Source organism: Natrix helvetica (genome assembly GCF_964273705.1).
Source record: "Natrix helvetica genome assembly, chromosome: 8".
Lineage (NCBI taxonomy): Eukaryota > Metazoa > Chordata > Lepidosauria > Squamata > Natricidae > Natrix > Natrix helvetica.
This window is the reverse complement of record NC_138559.1, coordinates 942,175-960,608: the sequence shown is the minus strand read 5'-3', so window position 1 is coordinate 960,608 and position 18,434 is coordinate 942,175. Positions and strand designations below refer to the sequence as shown.

The following is an 18,434-nucleotide window of genomic DNA, read 5'->3' as shown; positions in this document are numbered from 1 at the left end:
CCCCCAGGTGTTATAAAATAAAATAAAAAGGCAGGAGGCAGGGCAGGAGGAAAAAACACCTTTACTGGAAGACTAAAAGGGCCCCAAAGAAGAGGAGCGCCCGTTGTAGGGCAGGGACAGAGAGGGGCTCCGGCCAAAGATGCCATGGCTGCAGAGGTCCTTGGCCAACGGTTAAGGCAGCAGCGGGGCACCCTGTCCATCCTTAGACGCGGCAAGCCCTTCCCACGGGCAGCCCTCCCCCGCCCCTCAGGGAAGGAGAGGCACTGGGAGTGGCGGGTCCAGGGCCCCCCAGGCAGCCACAAGGGGTGCCATGTGTTCTTCTTCATCCCTGGCTCAACCTGTTGGGGTGCTCTGGCACTGGGGAAAGAAGAGCAGCTGGCGAGTCCCCGAAACCTCAATCCAGCACCAGCGGTGGGAGACATCTGGGGGCCTTGGCAGCCATGCCCCCAGGGGGAGCCTAGCGGTCTTGGTCCGGCATCTGCTTCCGGGAACGACTTCGGACCCCCCGGGAAGAACTCTGCAGAAAGGAAGAAGCCAGCAGTTGGAGAGGAAGAGGCCAGGCCTCCCCCCCCAACCCCTTCCTGCCTGGAGCAGGTCACTGGGCTTGTCATGCCTGCCAGCCATCTTTTCTTTTTGGACTCCAGACCTGCCACACTTTCTACTGTGGGAAAATGGGGTTATATGGAGTTGGGTGATATGTAGCCATAACAACATTCTTCTTAGAAAGCCAAGGTCATCCTTGGTCTCTGCACTTGGCCGGAACTGGATGGGTGGAATCTGTCTTTGTGTCAGTCAAAGATTGCACCATGTGATGGGCTTGTGGGCAGGATCTTGAACTTTCAACTGGGTGGAAAAACCTGGAAGTTTCCAGATTCCGGTTTTCCCAGCATAGCTCTATGTGCCAACATAGCTCTCTTAATAAATTGCAACTTTGAGGAACTCCTTGCCTTGGAGTGTTATTTCTTTGAGGATATGCTATTTGTAGCCCTGACAGGGTTCTCACTGGGGTCCCCACCAGAGCCTCCTTACCTCTTTAGTCGGCAGCTTCTTCTTCCCCTGCCGCAGGCTTTGGCTCCTGGCTAAGGGCTTAGGGAGAGCGGGGTCCTTGCGGCAGCCTCTGGAGGGGGCAGACAGCTCAGAGTCCGACCAGAAGTCCTCCTCCTCCTCGTTGCTATCTGAGCCCAGCTGCCGCACTGCTGGCCTGTGCCCTGCACAAATGCAGACCAAAGGAAGGCTCAGAAAGCAGCAACCCGTCAACCTCTGGAGGCCTGTCCAGAGCGCAGCATTGCATGGTTCTTAGAGGCCGCCAATCTGGCTACAACATTTGACCAAGTTATTTCTTTTATAGCCCCACCTTTATTATTTTTTGTAAATAATTCGAGGAGGGGATAGCATGCCTGTAATGCTCATCCCTATTCCCCCACCCCCCACTCTGTGAGGTACGCTGAAAAAGTGTGACTTGCCAGGGTTTTTTATGGCTAAGCAGGGGCCAGAACTCAGGTTCCTAGTTCCAAGCTTGGTGCCTTAACCACTAGAGCCGTGATGGGGAACCTTCAGGTGGCGTAAGCATATTTGCTAGCATGCCAGCCCTCTGCGTGTGTGCACCGGCCAGCTGATTTTTCACCCTTCCGGAGGAGGCCGTTTTTCCCCTCCCCAGGCTTCAGGAAAGCCTCCAGAGCCTGGGGAGGGGCCATGCGCACGTGCGTGTGTGTGTGTGTGTCACGCGTGCATGCACAGGCAGGAAGGGAGGATTGAATTGGTGTGGACACACACGCACACAATTCTGCACCACACTCACTTCTACAGAATGGGTTCACCCAAAAGGGATTGTTGCCTCACAGTAAAACTGATGGCACAACCTCTGCTGCCTGAACCCACAGGGCGGTCTGATCTGGCCTAGAGAAGAAGATGCCGGGTCCTTCTGAGAGCTGCATGCCATGGAATTTCATTCAAAGGGACGGTCAACTTGGAGAATTCTGGAAAGGCTGGCTGCTTTTGTACCTTGCTCCACAATGAAGGTTTCCTTACCAATCGGTCGCCGGCGCAGCTCCTGCTCCTCCAGATAGAGGGGGTCAGAATAATGCACCATGGCTGTCTCTGGCACGGCCCGCAAATCCTGCATGCTGAAGCTGCGCAAGCGACCTGCCAGGGCTCCCTGGCCCTAACAGGGAGGACAAGAGGGGGAGAGGGATTTACTTGGGAATCGAGGAAGGGGTTGCTTCCAGAGTGGAAAATCACAGCATTTCAGGGGAGGAAGATCCATCGGTCAAGCACACTTAACCCAAAGGGCCCGTAGGAGAAGCCTGCATGAGCTGGAGAGGAAAGGTAGTGGAGAAGGTGAAGAGGAAGCAAATTAGTTACCCGTGGGGTACAAGCTGAGAACAGGGCACAGAGTCATGGGGGGAAGCAGCCCAATGCCGCCTAGTTACCAAAGGGGCTTGGGGGTGAGAAGAAAGAAAGGTGCCAATGGCAGCACCTCCTCTCCTCAAGGCCCAGAGATCGGAGCAACGGAAAGATCAGGTCTTGACCTGGATAGCTGCTGTGGCTGCCACATGGATGCTCTTCTTCCCAAGGCTCACAAGGCCCTCGTAGCCACGCTCTTTGGCCTGGCAGATGAAGTGGTCAATCTCCTGCAGGAATTCACAATTGACAATTGACAGGGTCAGAGGTCACCTCCAGGTCTCCCCCAGGCATCTCCTGCCCCCACAGGATAAGGAAGTGCTCCTGCCGTTCAGCTGCCAGGAAACGGGGTGGGGGCTGGCACCCAAAAAGCCACTTATCTTCCCCTCCCTCCCGTTTCTTGCCATGCATAGCAAGGAAGCAGCTGTTCCTCTGCCAACAGTGTGATCACTAGAGATCCCGATCTGCTGCTGCCTGGTCCTGGTTTCCCCAAAGGCCACCTCCCACACTGACTCCCGGATCTGCCTTGGTGAAAGGCAGGCAGCCCCTTCTAAGTTGGCATAACTGCCTGCAGGCTCAGAGCCCTTTAAAAGTGCAGTCAGAAATGCCTGTTTTTTTTTCTTTTCGTGGGGAAGAACAGGGCAATGGGCACCTGCCAACAACAATTTTCCTGACCACAGGAAGATGGTTACCTTTTCTTTGCTGGACAGAGTGGGATGCACAAACTTGCGGTACAGCAGGCTGGCCCCCTTTGTGTAAGGAGAGAGGAGCCATATCACAAAGGCCATCTTGATCTCATAGTAGAAGGGAAACCTGCAACCAAAAAGACACCCATGGAGCCAGCAGGGCCCAGCAAGCAACGGCTGTCCGGCCAAGGGGGCCGTTTACAGAGTGAAGGAGGGTTAGGAGGGGGAGGCCTTTCCTGAAAACCCAGAGATGATCAGGGAAGGAAACCAATCCCAGCTCTCCCTTGCTAACCCAGGGAGCAGATTTGCTGTCTGCCAACAGTCATGTGAGTAATCATAGAGAGTTCTCTGCTTACAACCATTTGTTTAATGACCAGTTACAACAGCATTGAATGAATTGTGCTTACAACCGGCCTTAGGAGTTCGGGTCACCCCAGCAATCTCCCCCACCCCCTTCCCCGCGATTGTCACTTGGCAACTGGTTCACACTTGTGACTGATTGCAGCATCCCACAATGTGACCGCCTTTGGCTCAGCTAGCAATAAACCTGTTCTCACCCTGGTCCAATCAAGGGATCCCTCCCAAACAAGAAAAACTGGAGCAGGATAATAAGCCACCTCCTCCCTCTGAAGGCCCCAACCGCCTCTTCCTTACGTACAGGGAGGCCCGTATTACAGGTGCTCAGCGGTTGAGGTGGTTTCAGCTCTGCCCAGCAAATCCACTGGCTGCATTACATCACATCAAGCAACAATATGTCGGGATTTAAGAGGGTGGTAACCAAATTAAGTGTGGCTTATTTAAACTAAGCTGACCTTTCCCACTCCCCCCCCCCCCCCAGCCTCATTGACTTGGAAAGGTCACTTCAGGTATAAACTGGGAAAACCTCGAATGGGGAACCCAAACATAATGACTTTTTTTTTTGAACGATACACTTAGGACTGTCCCGATTCCTGGGAAAGAGAACTGGCAGGTGCAGCAGGTGCAGCCAACTGGTTCTGTCAGGAAAAACAGGAAGAACAGAAGCTCCCAACCCCTGGGAGCCAAAGGCAGGGGGGAGGGGGAGAAAAGAGAAGGCCATGGTGGGCAAAGGACCCTCTCCCCTCCCCAAATGCAGGGGGTCCACGGACAAGGAGGGGGGGTCACCTGGGGGGGTTTGCCTTGCAGAATTCAAACTGCTGCACAGCAGGGGTGTGTGTGTGGTGTGTGTTGTGTGTGTTGTGTGTGTGTGAGAGAGAGATGGGGAGGGGGCGGCAACGACCCACCAGGAGATGAAGATGTCCGTGACGGTCTCTGTGGCCATGAAGAGAGCGAAGACGATCCAGTACATCATCCAGCGCACCTGCGGGGGACCCACGGGAAGAGGGCCGGTGAGTCGGAGCTGCCCCCCCACCAGCCGAGGAAGAGGAGCGCCCAGACCCCCCCGAGGCCCCCCAGACTCACGTACTCCCGGATGTCCTTGTTCCTGACGGCCTTGTAGGAGGCGTAGGCCGGGTAGAGCGTCCCCAGCAGGAGCCTGTAACGGAAGGGCGGCGTCAGGCAGGCCGGCCAGCCTCGGTAGGCGCCCGCCAGCAGAGCCAGCCAAGCCCGCCGCCCCCAGCGCAGCGCCGCCGCCTTCAGGGAGCCCAGCAGCGCCATGGACGCCACGGAGGGAGGGAGCCGCGGAGGACGGACGGTTCTCCCGGGGGCCGCCGCTCCTGCCCCGCCCCGCCCGGCACCGGACCCGCCAGCCGCCGCCCGCCGCCCGCCTGCCCGGCCCGGGACTCACTGCACGGCGCGGCTGAGCGCCCAGGCCACCATCGCCGCTCCAACCGCCCGCGCGCGCTGCCATTGGCCGCCCGTAACCCCGCCCCCGCCGCGGGCGTCCAATCGGGGGCGTGGCCGCCGTCCGGTCCGGTTTCTCTCGTTGAGAGAATCTGGTCGGCGGTTGAATGGACGGAGCTTCTCCCGCGGCTTCCACGCCCCCGCCTCTTCCCCGTCACGTGACCGACTCAGGCGGAGTCTGCGCTTCCGGCTCCCTCTTTGAGGAGTCTCGCGGGAGCGCCGAGCGGGATCGATGGCGGCGGGGGGGGGGGGGCGGCGTCGACGTCTCTGGAGGCGGCTGCAGCCCCTCCCCCTCCTCCTCCTCCTCTGCGGGGGTCGAGGGCGGATGCGCGACACCCCCCCCTTCTTTGTTTTTTTTTAATTGTTTTAATTAAACTAGAAGACAAAAAGAGAATCATTTTTCATTACATCTTGTAGAAAGCGCGTCGATTGGTTACAAATAAATTTGGTGCGTTTCTACCACAATCATTATTTATACTTCTTTCATATTGAATTGTACATTTTAAATCAAAAATCTTTATGTATTTTGCTATCAATGTAGCACCATTCTCATTTAACTAGAATTATTTAAACGTGCTTTTATCTGGAATCATTTGTATTTAAAGACACAACCACCTACTGGCATTCATTAGCTATTTCAATAAACCTCCAATAGTTACCCTTTTATAACGTATTCTGAAAAAAAAATCAATAAGATATCTAAACATTCCCCCCCTTTTCCCCCCCAACTCACTATTTAAGGCTTATATCTAATTGCTTTTACCAATGCCAACACATGTAGAAATCGTTAGACATTATCCATTAACATTTCCTTATTGTAGTTAGCTACATTTTTATTTACTATTTATATCATATCTCTTCTCATCAGACCCAAGAAAGATTATATCTTAATAACAAAATCTAAACAAAAGTTTGTTAATAAAATTGATAAAACTTTTTCCCAGGTCCCAATTTTTAGTTTATATCCAAGTTGCTTTTACTAGTTAAAATTATTATTTCATTATTATTATCGTAATGAATTGTTAACGAATAAACATTTAAAGAAACAATCTAAAAGCATCTACAAAGTCCTACCTTTTAATCACCAAAAAGTAACTGTTTTTTATTATCAACAATCATTATCAACCTGTATCTTTCCAGTAACAAAATAGTCTTATCTCTTTTGCCAGTTGTTGTGTCAATTCTCTTATTAATTTCTTTATAAGGTTTTTAAAAACTTCTCTCCACACTTTTTTGCTTAAAAGATCTCTCAGGTAGTCTCGTTGCCCTTGAACTGGTATTGAAATTAGCGTATCTTTGATTGTCAGATGTATTTCTGAAACTGTTTCTCTTCTTAATTCCATCATCAATTCCATATCTTGACATGAGGGATAGAGCTCCAGATTTTCAAATTCACTTTTCCATATTCCCTTCTTTCCACTTTCACTCATGAATGCTCCATTAGTAAGTTCATCTGTTACCTTATCTTTATCTTCTATATCTTCATTCTCTTCTTTAATTTTTGGGGCTCCAACCCCTTCATCTTTTGCTGTACAAGACAATAGTCTATCCAACTTCTTCTCAAATCTCCCAAATCCTTCCAATATGTTTTGAATTCCAACCAAAAATATTGAAAACTTAAGGTTTCTTCATCTGCATATTGATACATGTTTCCAAGAAGAAGAAGAAAAGAGAGGAGAAAGAAGAAGAAAAAGTCTAAAATCCACTGCCACTCTAGCCTTCAATGTCTCTTTTGTGTACAAGGTCCTTTAATTTTTTTCAAAAAGGAAGGGTTCTATCTTTTTCTTTTCTTTTCCTTCCCTTGCCAAAATATTTCACAAAGACACCTGCAAAAAAACAATCTGTGCCCTTGGCTCCTTATCAGTCTCCACAAGTAAGCTGCAAACCCTCCAGTTACAGAGTCAGTAAAATCAAAGGAAAGAGAACAAAGGATACATTGTTTCAAAAAGGGAAAAAAAAACAAGTTCTGGCTTCCGAGTGGCAGATTCGATTTTCTTCTATTTGTTTCAAGCTTATGGAAAACAAAAGTCTTTAAATGTCTTTAATGAAGTTTAATAAGTAGTAGTAGGGAAGATTGTTAGAATAAAAAAAGGTTTTAGTTCAGCCAAAAAATAAAGTAGCAAAGAATAGGAGAAAAAATAAATCAATTCATTCACTTAAGAGGAGAAATGGGAAGCATTACAATCACTTCAATCCACAAAACATTGTTACAAGGAAAGAGGAAAAAAAAGACTTTCTTAGGCAATCCAATAAATATAAATTTCGCTGCTTTATTCTTTCTCTTAAAGAACTAATTTATCTTTTTAAAAAAAGTTTCTTTGGGCAATAATTCTCAAATAAAAAATCTCACCAGATGGACTCACTTTCACTGCTTTCTTTCCGGAGCCGTCTCCAACTTTGTGAGCCTAAGGCTGTCTGTTTACCGCCAGCTTGGAGAGCTTCCCTTGGGTCAATCAGGGACTTTGCAATGTCCCTGAGACCAGCAAGGATTTGTCTCTCTGTTCACCATCTCTTCGGGATGGTTTAGGTCCATATGGACCGTGCAGCGATAAAAGTATCAACGGAGGTCTCGGACTGTCGAGACCGCACGTTGTGTCGTCATGACGTTGGCTCGAATCTCCCCTCCCCTGCCATTTCTGAGCGGGGTCCAGATAATAAATCATTTGGCCCAGGGCCCCCTAAAGGCCCCCCCCTCCTCCGCACCCACCCCAAAAGGGAAGGGGAGGGGGGCTGCAGGAGGAGGGTCCCGGGAGGAGGGGGGTCCGAGGCCTTCTTCAATGCGCCCCCCTGCAACCCCCCCTGCCCTGAAGGCTGAGGGACTGGACCCTCCTGGGAGCTTTTGCCAGTGTGGGGGAGGGGCTCAGAGGAAATAAAGGAGGGAGGGGCTGAGGGTCCTCCTGCAAAGGCTCCGAGTCTCCCAGCGTCTCTGAAGGAGCCGCTCCATCCTTAGATCCCGGGGGTCATGGACTGCCAGCCACTGGATCCATTGGGCGTCGCAGGGATTCCTCTGCAGGATCCTGGAGACGCTTCTTCAGCAATTCCCCTCCAAACCCTTCGAAGACCACGAATCGGTCTTTAAACTCAGCCGATGGCCAGTTGCATCTAACTCAGCAACTCTTAGGAGGCCAAGGAGCTGAGTGCTGCCCTGAGCTGCTCCTGCCTGCCAGCCCTTCACTCAGCCACGCAGGTGATGCCAGCTCTGAACAGGTGGGAGCCTGGCTGCCTAAGGCCCCCTGGGGTCACGTGACGGGGATTGGGGTGCTTGGCAAGCAGCTGGCACTTCTGACGCCTGCGGTGGCCCCACTCACACGGTCCCCACTCGAGGCCTTCCCTGCCACTTTCCCACCAGCGGCATCAATGGGGACTGGCAGGAAAAGGTCACCAGTCACTCCGGTAAATCCTCCTGCACTCCAGCCCCACTGAGCCCCCTGCCATCCTTTGACCTCTCTGCACTTGAGCGTAGCTGGTTCTGGGCCAGCCCTGCCTCGGCCTCCCCCAACTCAGCCTGCAGCTGCATCGGGTCCCCCAGGACCTCCCTAATTCCTGATGGCAACCCCCCCACACCCCCACACTCCTTAGCTGGGACAACTTTCCCTTTACCAACCCACATGTCGTGGGGTTATGAGAGCCCCTCCGACTGCGGGGAGGTCACAGGTAAGCGAGGCAGTCACTTAAGGGCAATCTAGGTCCCAACTGCCATCATAGCCCAAAGGCCACCTGTGTTACTGTTCAGTTAAACACAACTACACAGGTGTAACCAAGTGTTTAAAAGCTAAGCCCTTGCGTCACAATTTCTCCCCGCTCCCCTTGGCATTTTCTCCCTCCCGTATTGTGTGCACCTGGAGTATCCCTATGCATAAAGTCTGTGCTTTTCTTTTTCCTTCACGTGAGCTGCTTAATTCCCTGTATTTCCCAAAAGAAAAATCTGGAAGGTAAAGAAGAGAGTTAGGTGTGAGAGGAGGAGAAAGGCCTCTCTTCCTCTAGTGCCTCCACTTCTCTCAAGGAGGACCCTCTCCTCGCTCCCCGCCCACGGATGACGGATGAAGCGGCCTATTCAGAAGGTGTTTGCTCAGTTGCATAAGCCTGTTTCAAGGGGGCTTCACTTAAGAGGGGGCTTAGCCCATTTCAAGAGTGGCCTCACTGCTTAATGAAGAGGGAGGCCAAGCCCCACACGCCCAGCTGACTGAAAAGCAATCAGTCCTGCCACAAAAAGCCGCCTCAAGGGGGGAGCAGATTCTCCTTGGCCCCCAGCGGGATCTTGGCACTCTCGCCCACAAAATTGAGGTCCAGCCACTTCCCCTCTTGGCCAGGATGTGCCTTAGGATGTGTTTAATTTATTTATTGTATACTTATAACATGTATATTTACTGTTCAACTATTTTAATATGACTGTACACCGCCCCGAGTCTCTTTTGAGAGAGGGGCGGTCTAGAAATCCAATAAAGTTAAGTTAAGTTAAGTTAGGAGCCCCTCCCTGCCAGAGCAGAAATGCAGGGCTTGGGGAAATGACCTTTTCTGCATTTTAGTGAATACAGTCTTAAAATTGCATTTAACAACATGGCATTAATAAATAATATTGATTACATGTAAAAAGGGTAATGGTGGCAACTTTCAATCAATGTTTTCAGTTCTGCAGGAAGGCCAAGAGGGGGTCTCCTTCCGAGGGGTCCCAGCTGAGCCGTGGCACCTGCACTAAGAGGCCGGTTCTGTGTGTGGCTGCCAGGAGCCTTCAACATGTGGCAGAGACAAGGGGGACGTGCTCCAGGACATGCCTGGGCTCCGCTGTGGGAGAGTCAGCTCAACACCTGCCAGTTCTCCTCATCCCTGGAGATGATGTTGGGGCAAACGTGCTCCGTTTCAGGCAAGCCGTTGCTGAAAGGGAGCACCAGGTGACGGCACATCTGAAGCGCCCGTCCCAAGTTGCAAAAGCCACGTCCTCTGAAGACGCCTCACCTGGAGGGCCTGGAAACCACCCTCCTGGGGGAGTCGCACAGGGCTGGGAATGAGTTGGGAGGTGCCGAGGAGGGGATGCCCCTCCATTGGCTGCCTCTGCTCACTCAGAATAGAATAAAAAGAGCCCCGTCCCAGCCCTGGGAGGCCTGCCAGACAGCTCGCCATGTGGCCCCTGATCCTGCTCAGCCTGATCTCTGGAGGCCTGGGTAAGCAAGGGGCAGGGGGTCAGGGGGGCATTGAGTGAGAGAAGGGCCCTGGCCTGCCACCATTCAGGCAGGCTGCTTAGTAAGAGACCCCAAAATGGAGGGAAAGGCTCTTGGCCCCTAGTTAGAAGCTGCTGCCTGGGTGACATTTGGGCCGCCCCTCCCTCTCCACCCAACCACTTCACCAGGAGGGGGGGCTGTTGGGGGGGGAAATGGGAGGAGGAAGGGGGATTGGGTATCCTCCTCCTCTTGATTTACTTATAAAGCAGTAAAGGGGTGGGGGAATTAATCAGAAGACCCTCATGAAAGATGGAGAGGTGGTGGGGCGAGTGACATTTGTTTTATATTGCCCCCAACATTTTCTGATCCGACCCCTCAGTAGAAGGCTTAATTCAGGAAAGCTAAGAGGTGATTTTCTGACCTCTGAGCCCAGATGGGGGGAGGGCAAGGGGCTCCCCGGAGCCCATCACAGTTTGGCCCATTTTTGGTCAAAGATCAGCTGGGGATGCTTCCTGCCACCTCTCTACGTCCATCACCAGGTTTTGCCTTCACAATTTTACCCAGCCGCCATCAGGTTTTGTAGGTTTTGTAGAATTCGTCCTTGATTCCGTGTCTCTCTCAGTGTCTTCTTCATCACGGGCGTTTATATTGGCAAAGAAAAAAATTGGATGGCAAACTCCTCCTTTATACGCAAGTGGCAAAATGTGCTACCCGTAAAATGTGCTTGATCTGTTTCAGTTACACTCCTGGGGTAAGATCGTTAGGCCTTTTATTTCAGACTAGCTAAGGGCTCAATGGCCTAAGTTGAATAGATTAAATTTCCCAAGGGAGAGGCACCACAGGAGCTGAATAGCCCTCCTGCTCCCTGGGTCCTGCCATGACACACTTCCAGCGCTCGTGAGATTCGTGGCAGATAATGCATTTGACGTCTCCTTCAGGGCCAGCCGTCTCTCCTCCTACACCCGATTCATTCAAGGTGGGCTACCTTGAACTATAAGCAAACAAACCTTTATAAGATAGATTTGTTTGACAATTTATTTGCTCAGTGACCATTTAAAGTCACAGCATATTCTTTGACTAACCTCCCTTTTCTGCACTTTTTGGGCCTGCCAGGAACTCTCAGGTTCTCTCCCCTCCCTCCCCATGCAGCACCTCTACACTCCTTACCTGGGACCACCTTCACTTCCCATTTAATGCCTCCCCCTCCCCTTCTGAAGTTCCAATGGCAACTGGGACTGCTGGGATTGCTATTGCCAACCAATGTGGTCACATGACCTCACACTTCATGGCTGTAATGCTTAGCAATGGAAAGTCTGGTGCTAATTGTAGTCATAAGTTGAGGAATACCTGCACTATTATTTTGGCAAGCAGAATTATGTCAGCCAATGCCATAAGATTATACAACCTGAGACTTCTCAGGAAACAACAACTGAAGGAAAAACTGCTGGTGACCTTCTACTGCTGCACCAGAGAGAGTATTTTAACTTACTGCACCTGTGTCTGGTTTGCCAATTGCACAGGGGCAGATAGGACAGCGCTCCAGAGGGTCAACGTCATTGCCCAGAGGATCATGGGTTGCCCTCTCCCCTCTTTGGAAGAGCTTCATAGCTCCTGCTGCCTTAAGAATGTTCAAAACATCCTTAAAGATCCATCTCATCCTGGGCACCCTTTTTTTGAACTATTACCATCTGGCAGACGGTACAGGACAATAAAAACAAGGGCAAATAGGGTGAAAAACAGCTTCTATCCCAGGGCAGTAACTATATTGAATTCTACGGTATAGTGCAATACTAATGCAATATTGTGTTTTCAATTTTAGTTCAGCCAAAAAATAAGGTAGCAAAGAATAGGAGAAAAAAGAAATCAATTCATTCACTTAAGAGGAGAAATGGGAAGCATTACAATCACTTCAATCCACAAAACATTGTTACAAAGAAAGAGGGAAAAAAAGACTTTCTTAGGCAGTCCAATAAATATAAATTTCGCTGCTTTATTCTTTCTCTTAAAGAACTAATTTATCTTTTAAAAAAAAGTTTCTTTGGGCAATAATTCTCAAATAAAAAATCTCACCAGATGGACTCACTTTCACTGCCTTCTTTCCGGAGCCGTCTCCGACTTTGTGAGCCTAAGGCTGTCTGTTTACCGCCAGCTTGGAGAGCTTCCCTTGGGTCAATCAGGGACTTTGCAATGTCCCTGAGACCAGCAAGGATTTGTCTCTCTGTTCACCATCTCTTCGGGATGGTTTAGGTCCATATGGACCGTGCAACGATAAAAGTATCAACGGATGACTCAAGGTTCAACATCTTAGCGTCCCATGAAATGAATTGTGCAACCTTGAGCCAATTAACATCTTAACCTATTTTAGAGAATTTTTGTGGAGATAATATATATTTGCCCTGAACAGAAGGTCAGACTAAAATAGTTTTTAATGCATTCTGTTTCTTCTATCCTCACTGCGTACAATCAATAGCAAGCTGACCCTCTCCTTCCCTTCCCAGTCCTAACCAGCAAGATCCAGAATGAATGTGCCAAGGGAGCAGCTTACTGGTGCAGCAACTTAATGACAGCTATCAAGTGTGATGCTTTGGATCACTGCGTCCAGACTGGATGGAATCAAGCCGGCGATGTGAGCGCCTGGAACAGACTCAGCAATGTAGGTATTGTGATGCTGTTGTTAGCCATAAAGGTCAGCAGATCCATTAGCCCAGAGGGCCCAAGGAACAGCCCAGCCGGAAATGTAGATTAAGAACACCTTTGTTATGTAAACAAGTAAGGAGGGGCACCTAACCCAAAAGAGGAATAAAAAGGACCCCTTAGAAAGATGGAGAATCACCTTATATTCAGTTCAAACCGATTGGGTTTGTAATGAGTTCTTTCATTGGCTGACATCATTTGACGCATCGGTGAACGGTCAATAGTGTTAGTAGGTAGCATGCTATGACATTTCATAGCATCCCTTAATATTCTTAGTATCATCTTGTTAAGGCTCATCCTCATATTCAGGAGGTGCGTTTCCCACATTATAATGTGTTTGCAAGTTTCTAAAGTTCAAGTCTATGTACAATAATAAAGGAGAATCCTTGTTCTTGGCAACTTGAACCAGTTCTTATCAGACTCTACATTCCTTGTGGAGAGGTTGTTTGTTATTTAAAAGACACCCTAATCTACTAGTAACATGAATCAAAGAAACTTCTACTTACTGAAAACATTAATCAAAGAATCCCTCCTGCCTTCTGCTGTTGACATCAATATATAGGCATGGCCATGAAAGATGCCAGGCAGCTCTGCCCAGAGGTGGGGGGGGAAGCACGAGAGCCATTCTGAAGGGACCCTCCCTAATTTCCCAGAGACTAAAAAGAGAAGAGGAAAGATTCTGTGAATGGAATCTTACAATAACTAGAACTCTATGGTTGGTGTTTCTTAACTGGACTACCTCAAAGGGCTAATGGGGTCCACTGGTCTCCTTGGCTGCCAGGGCTCAGAAGTCAACACCGTGAAGCCCAGGGAAGAGGAGACCCTTCGGGACGGGGAGCAAAGGCCTCGGGGGAAGAGGTTCTCAGTGGGGGAATCCCTTTTTCTTCCAGGAGGACATGTGTGCAGACTGCAAACAACTTGTCTCCATCCTGGTGCGCATGGCCAAGGAATCGGCCTTTAAGGTGACAAAGCAATCCATTAATGTACCAGCAAGAATGCGATTGGAGCGCCTGCTAGCCTTCTTACGCTTTCCCAGACTCAGCTGTGCAGTTGACTTGTTCTTCTTGTCTCCAGAAGTGATGGGTGCGGAACAGCCATTTGTCTAGAGTGGTCTAGAGTTTCCTGCTTGAGCAGGAAGGGAAGATTAGAAGACTTCCCTTCCAACTCTCTTGTTGTTCTGCTATTCTTCTATTGCCTCAATGTTTTTCTGACGTTGAAGCTGTGGGCAGAGCCAACTGGTCTCAGCGGCTCCCAGCTGAAGAGTGTGTGTGTGGGGGGGGAATATGACCCTTGGTCCAACCCCTCTTGCTCAATCCTCTTCACATAATTCATCTCTCAACAGAAAGCCCTCGAGAAGTATTTGGAGCAGGAATGTACCAATTTGCCACTTCAGACACTTATCCCTCAGTGCCAGGCCCTGGTAAAGGATTACTATGCCCGTTTAATTGCCAGCCTGGAAAAACAACTTGTAAGTAGTTACTCCTTGTGAACGAGCAGATGCCTTGATCCCAAGCTCTTCTTCCAATCTCACAGTCTCTGGGTTGGGGAGGATGGAGGCTTATCTCAAGATACATATAGATGAGGTTGGGAGTTCCCGGAATGGCCGGGCAGCATCCAACAGTCCCTTTAGCTCTCCTGAGAAGGCTTTCTGTGTAAGACTCTTGTACCACACCACATTGGAGATCATGCAAGAGATCTTCCCACTCAGGGTCCAGCCGCCCAGCTCTCTCTGCTGGCCATTCTATAGGGTGTGCCCTTTCTCCCCATTAGGATCCCAGCGTCATATGCGCCCAGCTGGGGGCCTGTCCAGCTGACCTTCCAGGAAGCCAGGATGGCTTCATGCAGCTGCTCAGAGGGCTGGAGCAGCTCCTTCCACAGCTGCAAGGCCAGAGGCCCATCCCGCCCACTGGCCACACACAGGTAAAGTGGGCTTCCGAGTGCCCACAGCCCCAAACCAAGGGCTTGTGGGACACCCCCCCCTTTCTCAGCAGGGGAGGGAAGGGGAGGCTTGGAAAAAGGGGAAGGCCAGGTGCTCTGCTACAGAAGCCTCTTCATTCTTCCAAACGTCACGCTTTCTCTTTTAAGCCCTTTACAAAGACCGAGAGGGAGGGGAGTGAAGAAAGAGCAGGCAGGAGGGGAGGATCCTGGTTCCACCATGGGGTCCATGAGGGGAGAAACTGGGGAGGGAGGGTTTTTGCTGCTGGAAGACGCCTGGGCAGCTGTCAAGACCAAGCTCCGCGTGGCGGGAGAGTGACCGGCTCTTCTTTTGCTAGGAGTCCCTGCAGGAGCTTCTGCCCATCCCCCTGCCTCTCTGCTGGTTGTGCAGGACGTTTATTGGCAAGGCTGAGTCGGTCATCCCCAAGGTAGGGCATCGTCAGGCTGCCATGCTAACAGCTGCGCCCTTGAACCCTCGGCCAGGCCCAGCCGGCGGCTGTGAGGGGCCCCCTTGTGCTGCAGGCGGCTGGGAAAGCCTTCCTGGGGAGGGACTAATGGGAGCCAGCATTGGGCGAGTTGACCTCCCTGCTCACATATCCACTCTTCCCCCAGGCCACTATTGGCAAAGCCATGTCCAAACTCTGCTACATTCTGCCAGGGGTTGTGGCTGGCATGTGCCAGTGTCTGATGGAGAAATACACGGTGATCATCGTGGACACAATTGTGAGCAAGCTGGGCCCACGCCTGGTCTGTGGGATGATGCTGATGTGTGCCTCGGAGGAAAACTGCAGTCCAGGTACCAAGGGGCCCAGGAGGCTGCCTCTTTCCCTCTTCTCCCAGGCCAGGGAATGACCAACCAGACAACCCAGCAAGCCATGGGCCCGCGGGGAGTGGAATGAGCCAAGCCCAGCGCAGGGGAGGCTGTGGCCAAACAGGGGCGGGGGAAGAGTGGGGCAGGCGCTGGGCTTCCAGCAAGGCAAGGCTGTTCAAAAGGGAGACATCTGCCAATACCTGAATGGCATGAGAAAGGTTTGCTGACCTCCAGGAGAGCCAGTCCTCCATATCCAGATGGAAACATGCTCGGAGGCCATGGCTGGAGCACCCGCATGCTCTTTGGATCCATTCCCATGAAATCTGTGTTTGGAAGGCAGCAGCTTCTCTGAGCATTTCCAAAAAGAAACAGCGCTTGCCTTCCATGCCCGGGGAAAAGCTCTCATGCGGGGGGGGGGGAGGTTTGGGAAAAGGGGGCTTACTGCTGCCGTTGATGCCCCTCCAGGGAAGCAGAGGCTGGAAAGGGATTCTTTGGGGACACCCCCCTCCCCCCCCATCTAATTCCAGCATCACTTTGTGCTTCTCCCCAGAGCCCCCGTTGCCAGCCACAGCCGAGGGATGCCTGATGTGCCTCACGATCAGCGGCCAAGCGAAGGCGTCTCTGAGGGCAAATGGCACCCGGAGGGCAGTGGAGGCAGCCTTGTCCTCAGCCTGCAGCCCTTCCTTTGCCCCCCAGCCTCAGGTGAGGCTGCCCTCCGAAGCTTAGCATGCCATCTTTCCTTTGTAAGTGGGACACAGGCAGGCAGGATGAGAGATTGAATAGCACACGGGGCTTAGCGTACATCAAGGTAAGGTGTCCCCAAAGCACTAATATTCTGGGGCCAGTCTAGCTCTGCCTAAAAACCATTAAAGACCCTCAGAACAGCCCCCCTCCTCCCCCTCCGGGCTCCGTTTCCTCTGGCCGAGGGCTAGCAGAAGAAACCAAAAGGAGAAACGCTTCGCCTTTTGAACTTGAGCATCCACGAAGGGACAGGAAAGGAGAAAGGAAGAGTAAAGACAAAGAAAAAGAAGGGAAGAGAGCACAGAGGAAAAAGGAGGGAGGAGGAAGAAAGGAGAGGGGAGAGGGAAGGAAAAGGAAGCAAGCCTTAGCCCTTGGCCAGGCTCCTCTGGCGGAGACGGCTTTGGCCCTCTCCCTGGTCTCGCCTTCCTCCCCTGAGGCAATGGATCCCCCCTCCCCCAGCCCCACCTGGGCCTATACAGGTGCCCCCGACACGAGTGATGTCGAGCTGGCCACACTCACCCACCCCCCAGCTCTTGAGATCAAACACAACCCTGACGCGGCCCTCAGTGCAATGGAGTTGGATCCCCCTGAACGGGACCCTCTGTGGCCATTTCAGAGCTTTCTTTCACAGCCCTCCAGACCTCCAGCCAGGGCAGCTTCCGGGGCTTCGGGAAAGTTCTTAAGCATTCAGGGAGATCATTCAGATCATCCGGAGAGGCGTCCCCCCCCCCTTTCACCTGCACTCCCTCTGCTCAGGCGGTGGGTTGGGGGATGCGAGGCCAATGGCCCAGAAGAGACATTTCTGTCTCTCCTCTTTTGCAGTGCCAACGCTTCCTCTACCAGCACCAGCAGAAGCTCTCCGCACTGTTAATGAAGCCCTGGGACTCCCAGACCACCTGCCAGGTAGGGAGAGGGAGGGGGGGCATTCTAACTAACCCTAAGAGGCAAAGCAGCTGGAGCCAGCACACAGGCCATGCGCCCTGGGAAGACACCTGGACAGGTGTTGATAATCCAAGCCGTATATTCTGGGCTGGGGGAGCACAGACGGAGGAAAAGGGCGCAAATGCAGGGGTCCCATTTGGGAAGATCTCTTTGGGATTCAAGCCGAGCATGGAAAGGGATGAAGGCTCCTCCCTTCTGGTCCAAGGGGATCCCGAGATCCCTGCTCTTCTTCCCAGTTCCAAAAGGAGCAGGCACTGAGTGCGAGGGGGGCAGCTGCTGCTGCTGTTCTCTTCTGCTCCTCCAGATTAAGGAATCAGGACGACCCATTGCAGAGAGCTGCTGCCTGCAAACGGGTCACTCCGAGGAGAAAGGGGGAGCGAAGACACCTGGGGAACCGAGACCGGCAAAGGCCGGACGGGATGGCCAGTGAAGCCAGACTATTCCCCCCTTCCTCTTGCGACGGGGGAGGAAGAGGGGGCCCTCTACTTCCTCTTGTCCCTCCGCAGGAACTGGGGGCCTGCACAGCTGAGCAGCTTTTGCAGAGCGCCACTCCTTGTGCCCAGGGACCCACTTACTGGTGCTCCAGCTGGAGTGCAGCCAAGCAATGCAAGGTGAGGACCGGGCCTTTCCCCTCTGCCCCCCCCCAACGCTGGCCACTGTGTGCAGCCAACAGCTGCCGGCTGACCTTCAGGGCTACTTCAGTCCCAGCAATTCCATGAGGAGCCAGTTGGGAACCAGCCTGAGCCCAAAGGGACGGATCTCAAATGAATTCAGGTGCCAGGAACGTCTTCTCAGAATGTCGCCCTGATTTCTCTCTCCCCCATCCTCCTCTAGGCTACCAAGCACTGCCAGGACCATGTATGGTTGTAACCGAGCGAGGAGGGCCAGCTGAAGACAGGACAGCCCTGCTCCTCTCCCCTTCACTGCAGAGGACGAAAAGAATCTCAACTATTAAAATTAACTTCCAGATCTCACTGAGGAAGCCTTGTCCTTGGGCGACTGTGTGCCTTTATAGGGAGGTGGGGTAGGAGTAGAAGAGGAAGCCTTGAGGACACGAGGATTCCTGAGGCTTTTTTTACCCTAAGAATCCCACCAAGCTGCCATTAGAAACATAGAAATGTCTTGGGGAGGGAAGTGGAGGATCTGGCCATGCGGGGGCCAGGGATCAATCTGGAACATGCAGTGATGTGAGCCAAGCACCCTCTGACTCCTTAAAGGAGCCACACCCTTTTCTAGGGTTGCACAGCT

At 51.8% G+C, this 18,434-nt stretch overlaps 2 protein-coding genes across 5 annotated transcripts; one reads left to right on the top strand and one right to left on the bottom strand.

The window, feature by feature from the left end:
- Positions 1 to 44: 44 nt before the first annotated feature.
- LOC309396159 (receptor expression-enhancing protein 4-like) lies at positions 45 to 5,043 on the bottom strand. Of its 2 annotated transcripts, XM_081961044.1 has the most exons (8): positions 4,852 to 5,043; positions 4,527 to 4,599; positions 4,349 to 4,425; positions 3,093 to 3,213; positions 2,529 to 2,630; positions 2,029 to 2,161; positions 1,030 to 1,208; positions 45 to 517 (listed from the first exon to the last, which is right to left on the bottom strand). In XM_081961044.1, exons 1-8 carry the CDS (start codon positions 4,881 to 4,883, stop codon positions 458 to 460), a joined length of 777 nt encoding a protein of 258 aa, XP_081817170.1. In that variant the 5' UTR covers positions 4,884 to 5,043; the 3' UTR covers positions 45 to 457. The 2 variants fall into 2 exon arrangements, with proteins under 2 accessions (XP_081817170.1, XP_081817169.1); XM_081961043.1 differs by lacking the exon at positions 4,852 to 5,043 and having other exon boundaries at positions 4,527 to 4,834.
- Positions 5,044 to 9,918: 4,875 nt separating this feature from the next.
- Positions 9,919 to 18,160, top strand: SFTPB (surfactant protein B). 3 transcript variants are annotated; one of them, XM_081961026.1, is made up of 11 exons: positions 9,919 to 10,066; positions 12,562 to 12,689; positions 13,648 to 13,719; positions 14,100 to 14,225; positions 14,528 to 14,677; positions 15,031 to 15,120; positions 15,305 to 15,488; positions 16,054 to 16,205; positions 17,067 to 17,147; positions 17,693 to 17,797; positions 18,021 to 18,160. In XM_081961026.1, the coding sequence occupies exons 1-11, from the start codon at positions 10,024 to 10,026 to the stop codon at positions 18,054 to 18,056; spliced, it is 1,167 nt and encodes a 388-aa protein (XP_081817152.1). In that variant the 5' UTR covers positions 9,919 to 10,023; the 3' UTR covers positions 18,057 to 18,160. The 3 variants fall into 3 exon arrangements, with proteins under 3 accessions (XP_081817152.1, XP_081817151.1, XP_081817153.1); XM_081961025.1 differs by having other exon boundaries at positions 12,562 to 12,716; XM_081961027.1 differs by lacking the exon at positions 17,067 to 17,147 and having other exon boundaries at positions 12,562 to 12,716.
- The last annotated feature ends 274 nt before the right edge of the window (positions 18,161 to 18,434 follow it).

Excerpts from the sequence above, each read along its gene's own strand:
- SFTPB (XM_081961025.1), top strand. The coding sequence starts at position 10,024 with ATGTGGCCCCTGATCCTGCTCAGCCTGATCTCTGGAGGCCTGG. Across the intron at positions 10,067-12,561 it reads CCTGATCTCTGGAGGCCTGG|TCCTAACCAGCAAGATCCAG; the intron begins GTAAGCAAGGGG and ends TTCCCTTCCCAG. Across the intron at positions 13,720-14,099 it reads CCAAGGAATCGGCCTTTAAG|AAAGCCCTCGAGAAGTATTT; the intron begins GTGACAAAGCAA and ends ATCTCTCAACAG.
- LOC309396159 (XM_081961043.1), bottom strand. The coding sequence starts at position 4,721 with ATGGCGCTGCTGGGCTCCCTGAAGGCGGCGGCGCTGCGCTGGGGGCGG. Across the intron at positions 4,426-4,526 it reads ACAAGGACATCCGGGAGTAC|GTGCGCTGGATGATGTACTG; the intron begins GTGAGTCTGGGG and ends GGTCCCCCGCAG. Across the intron at positions 3,214-4,348 it reads ACGGACATCTTCATCTCCTG|GTTTCCCTTCTACTATGAGA; the intron begins GTGGGTCGTTGC and ends TTTTGGTTGCAG.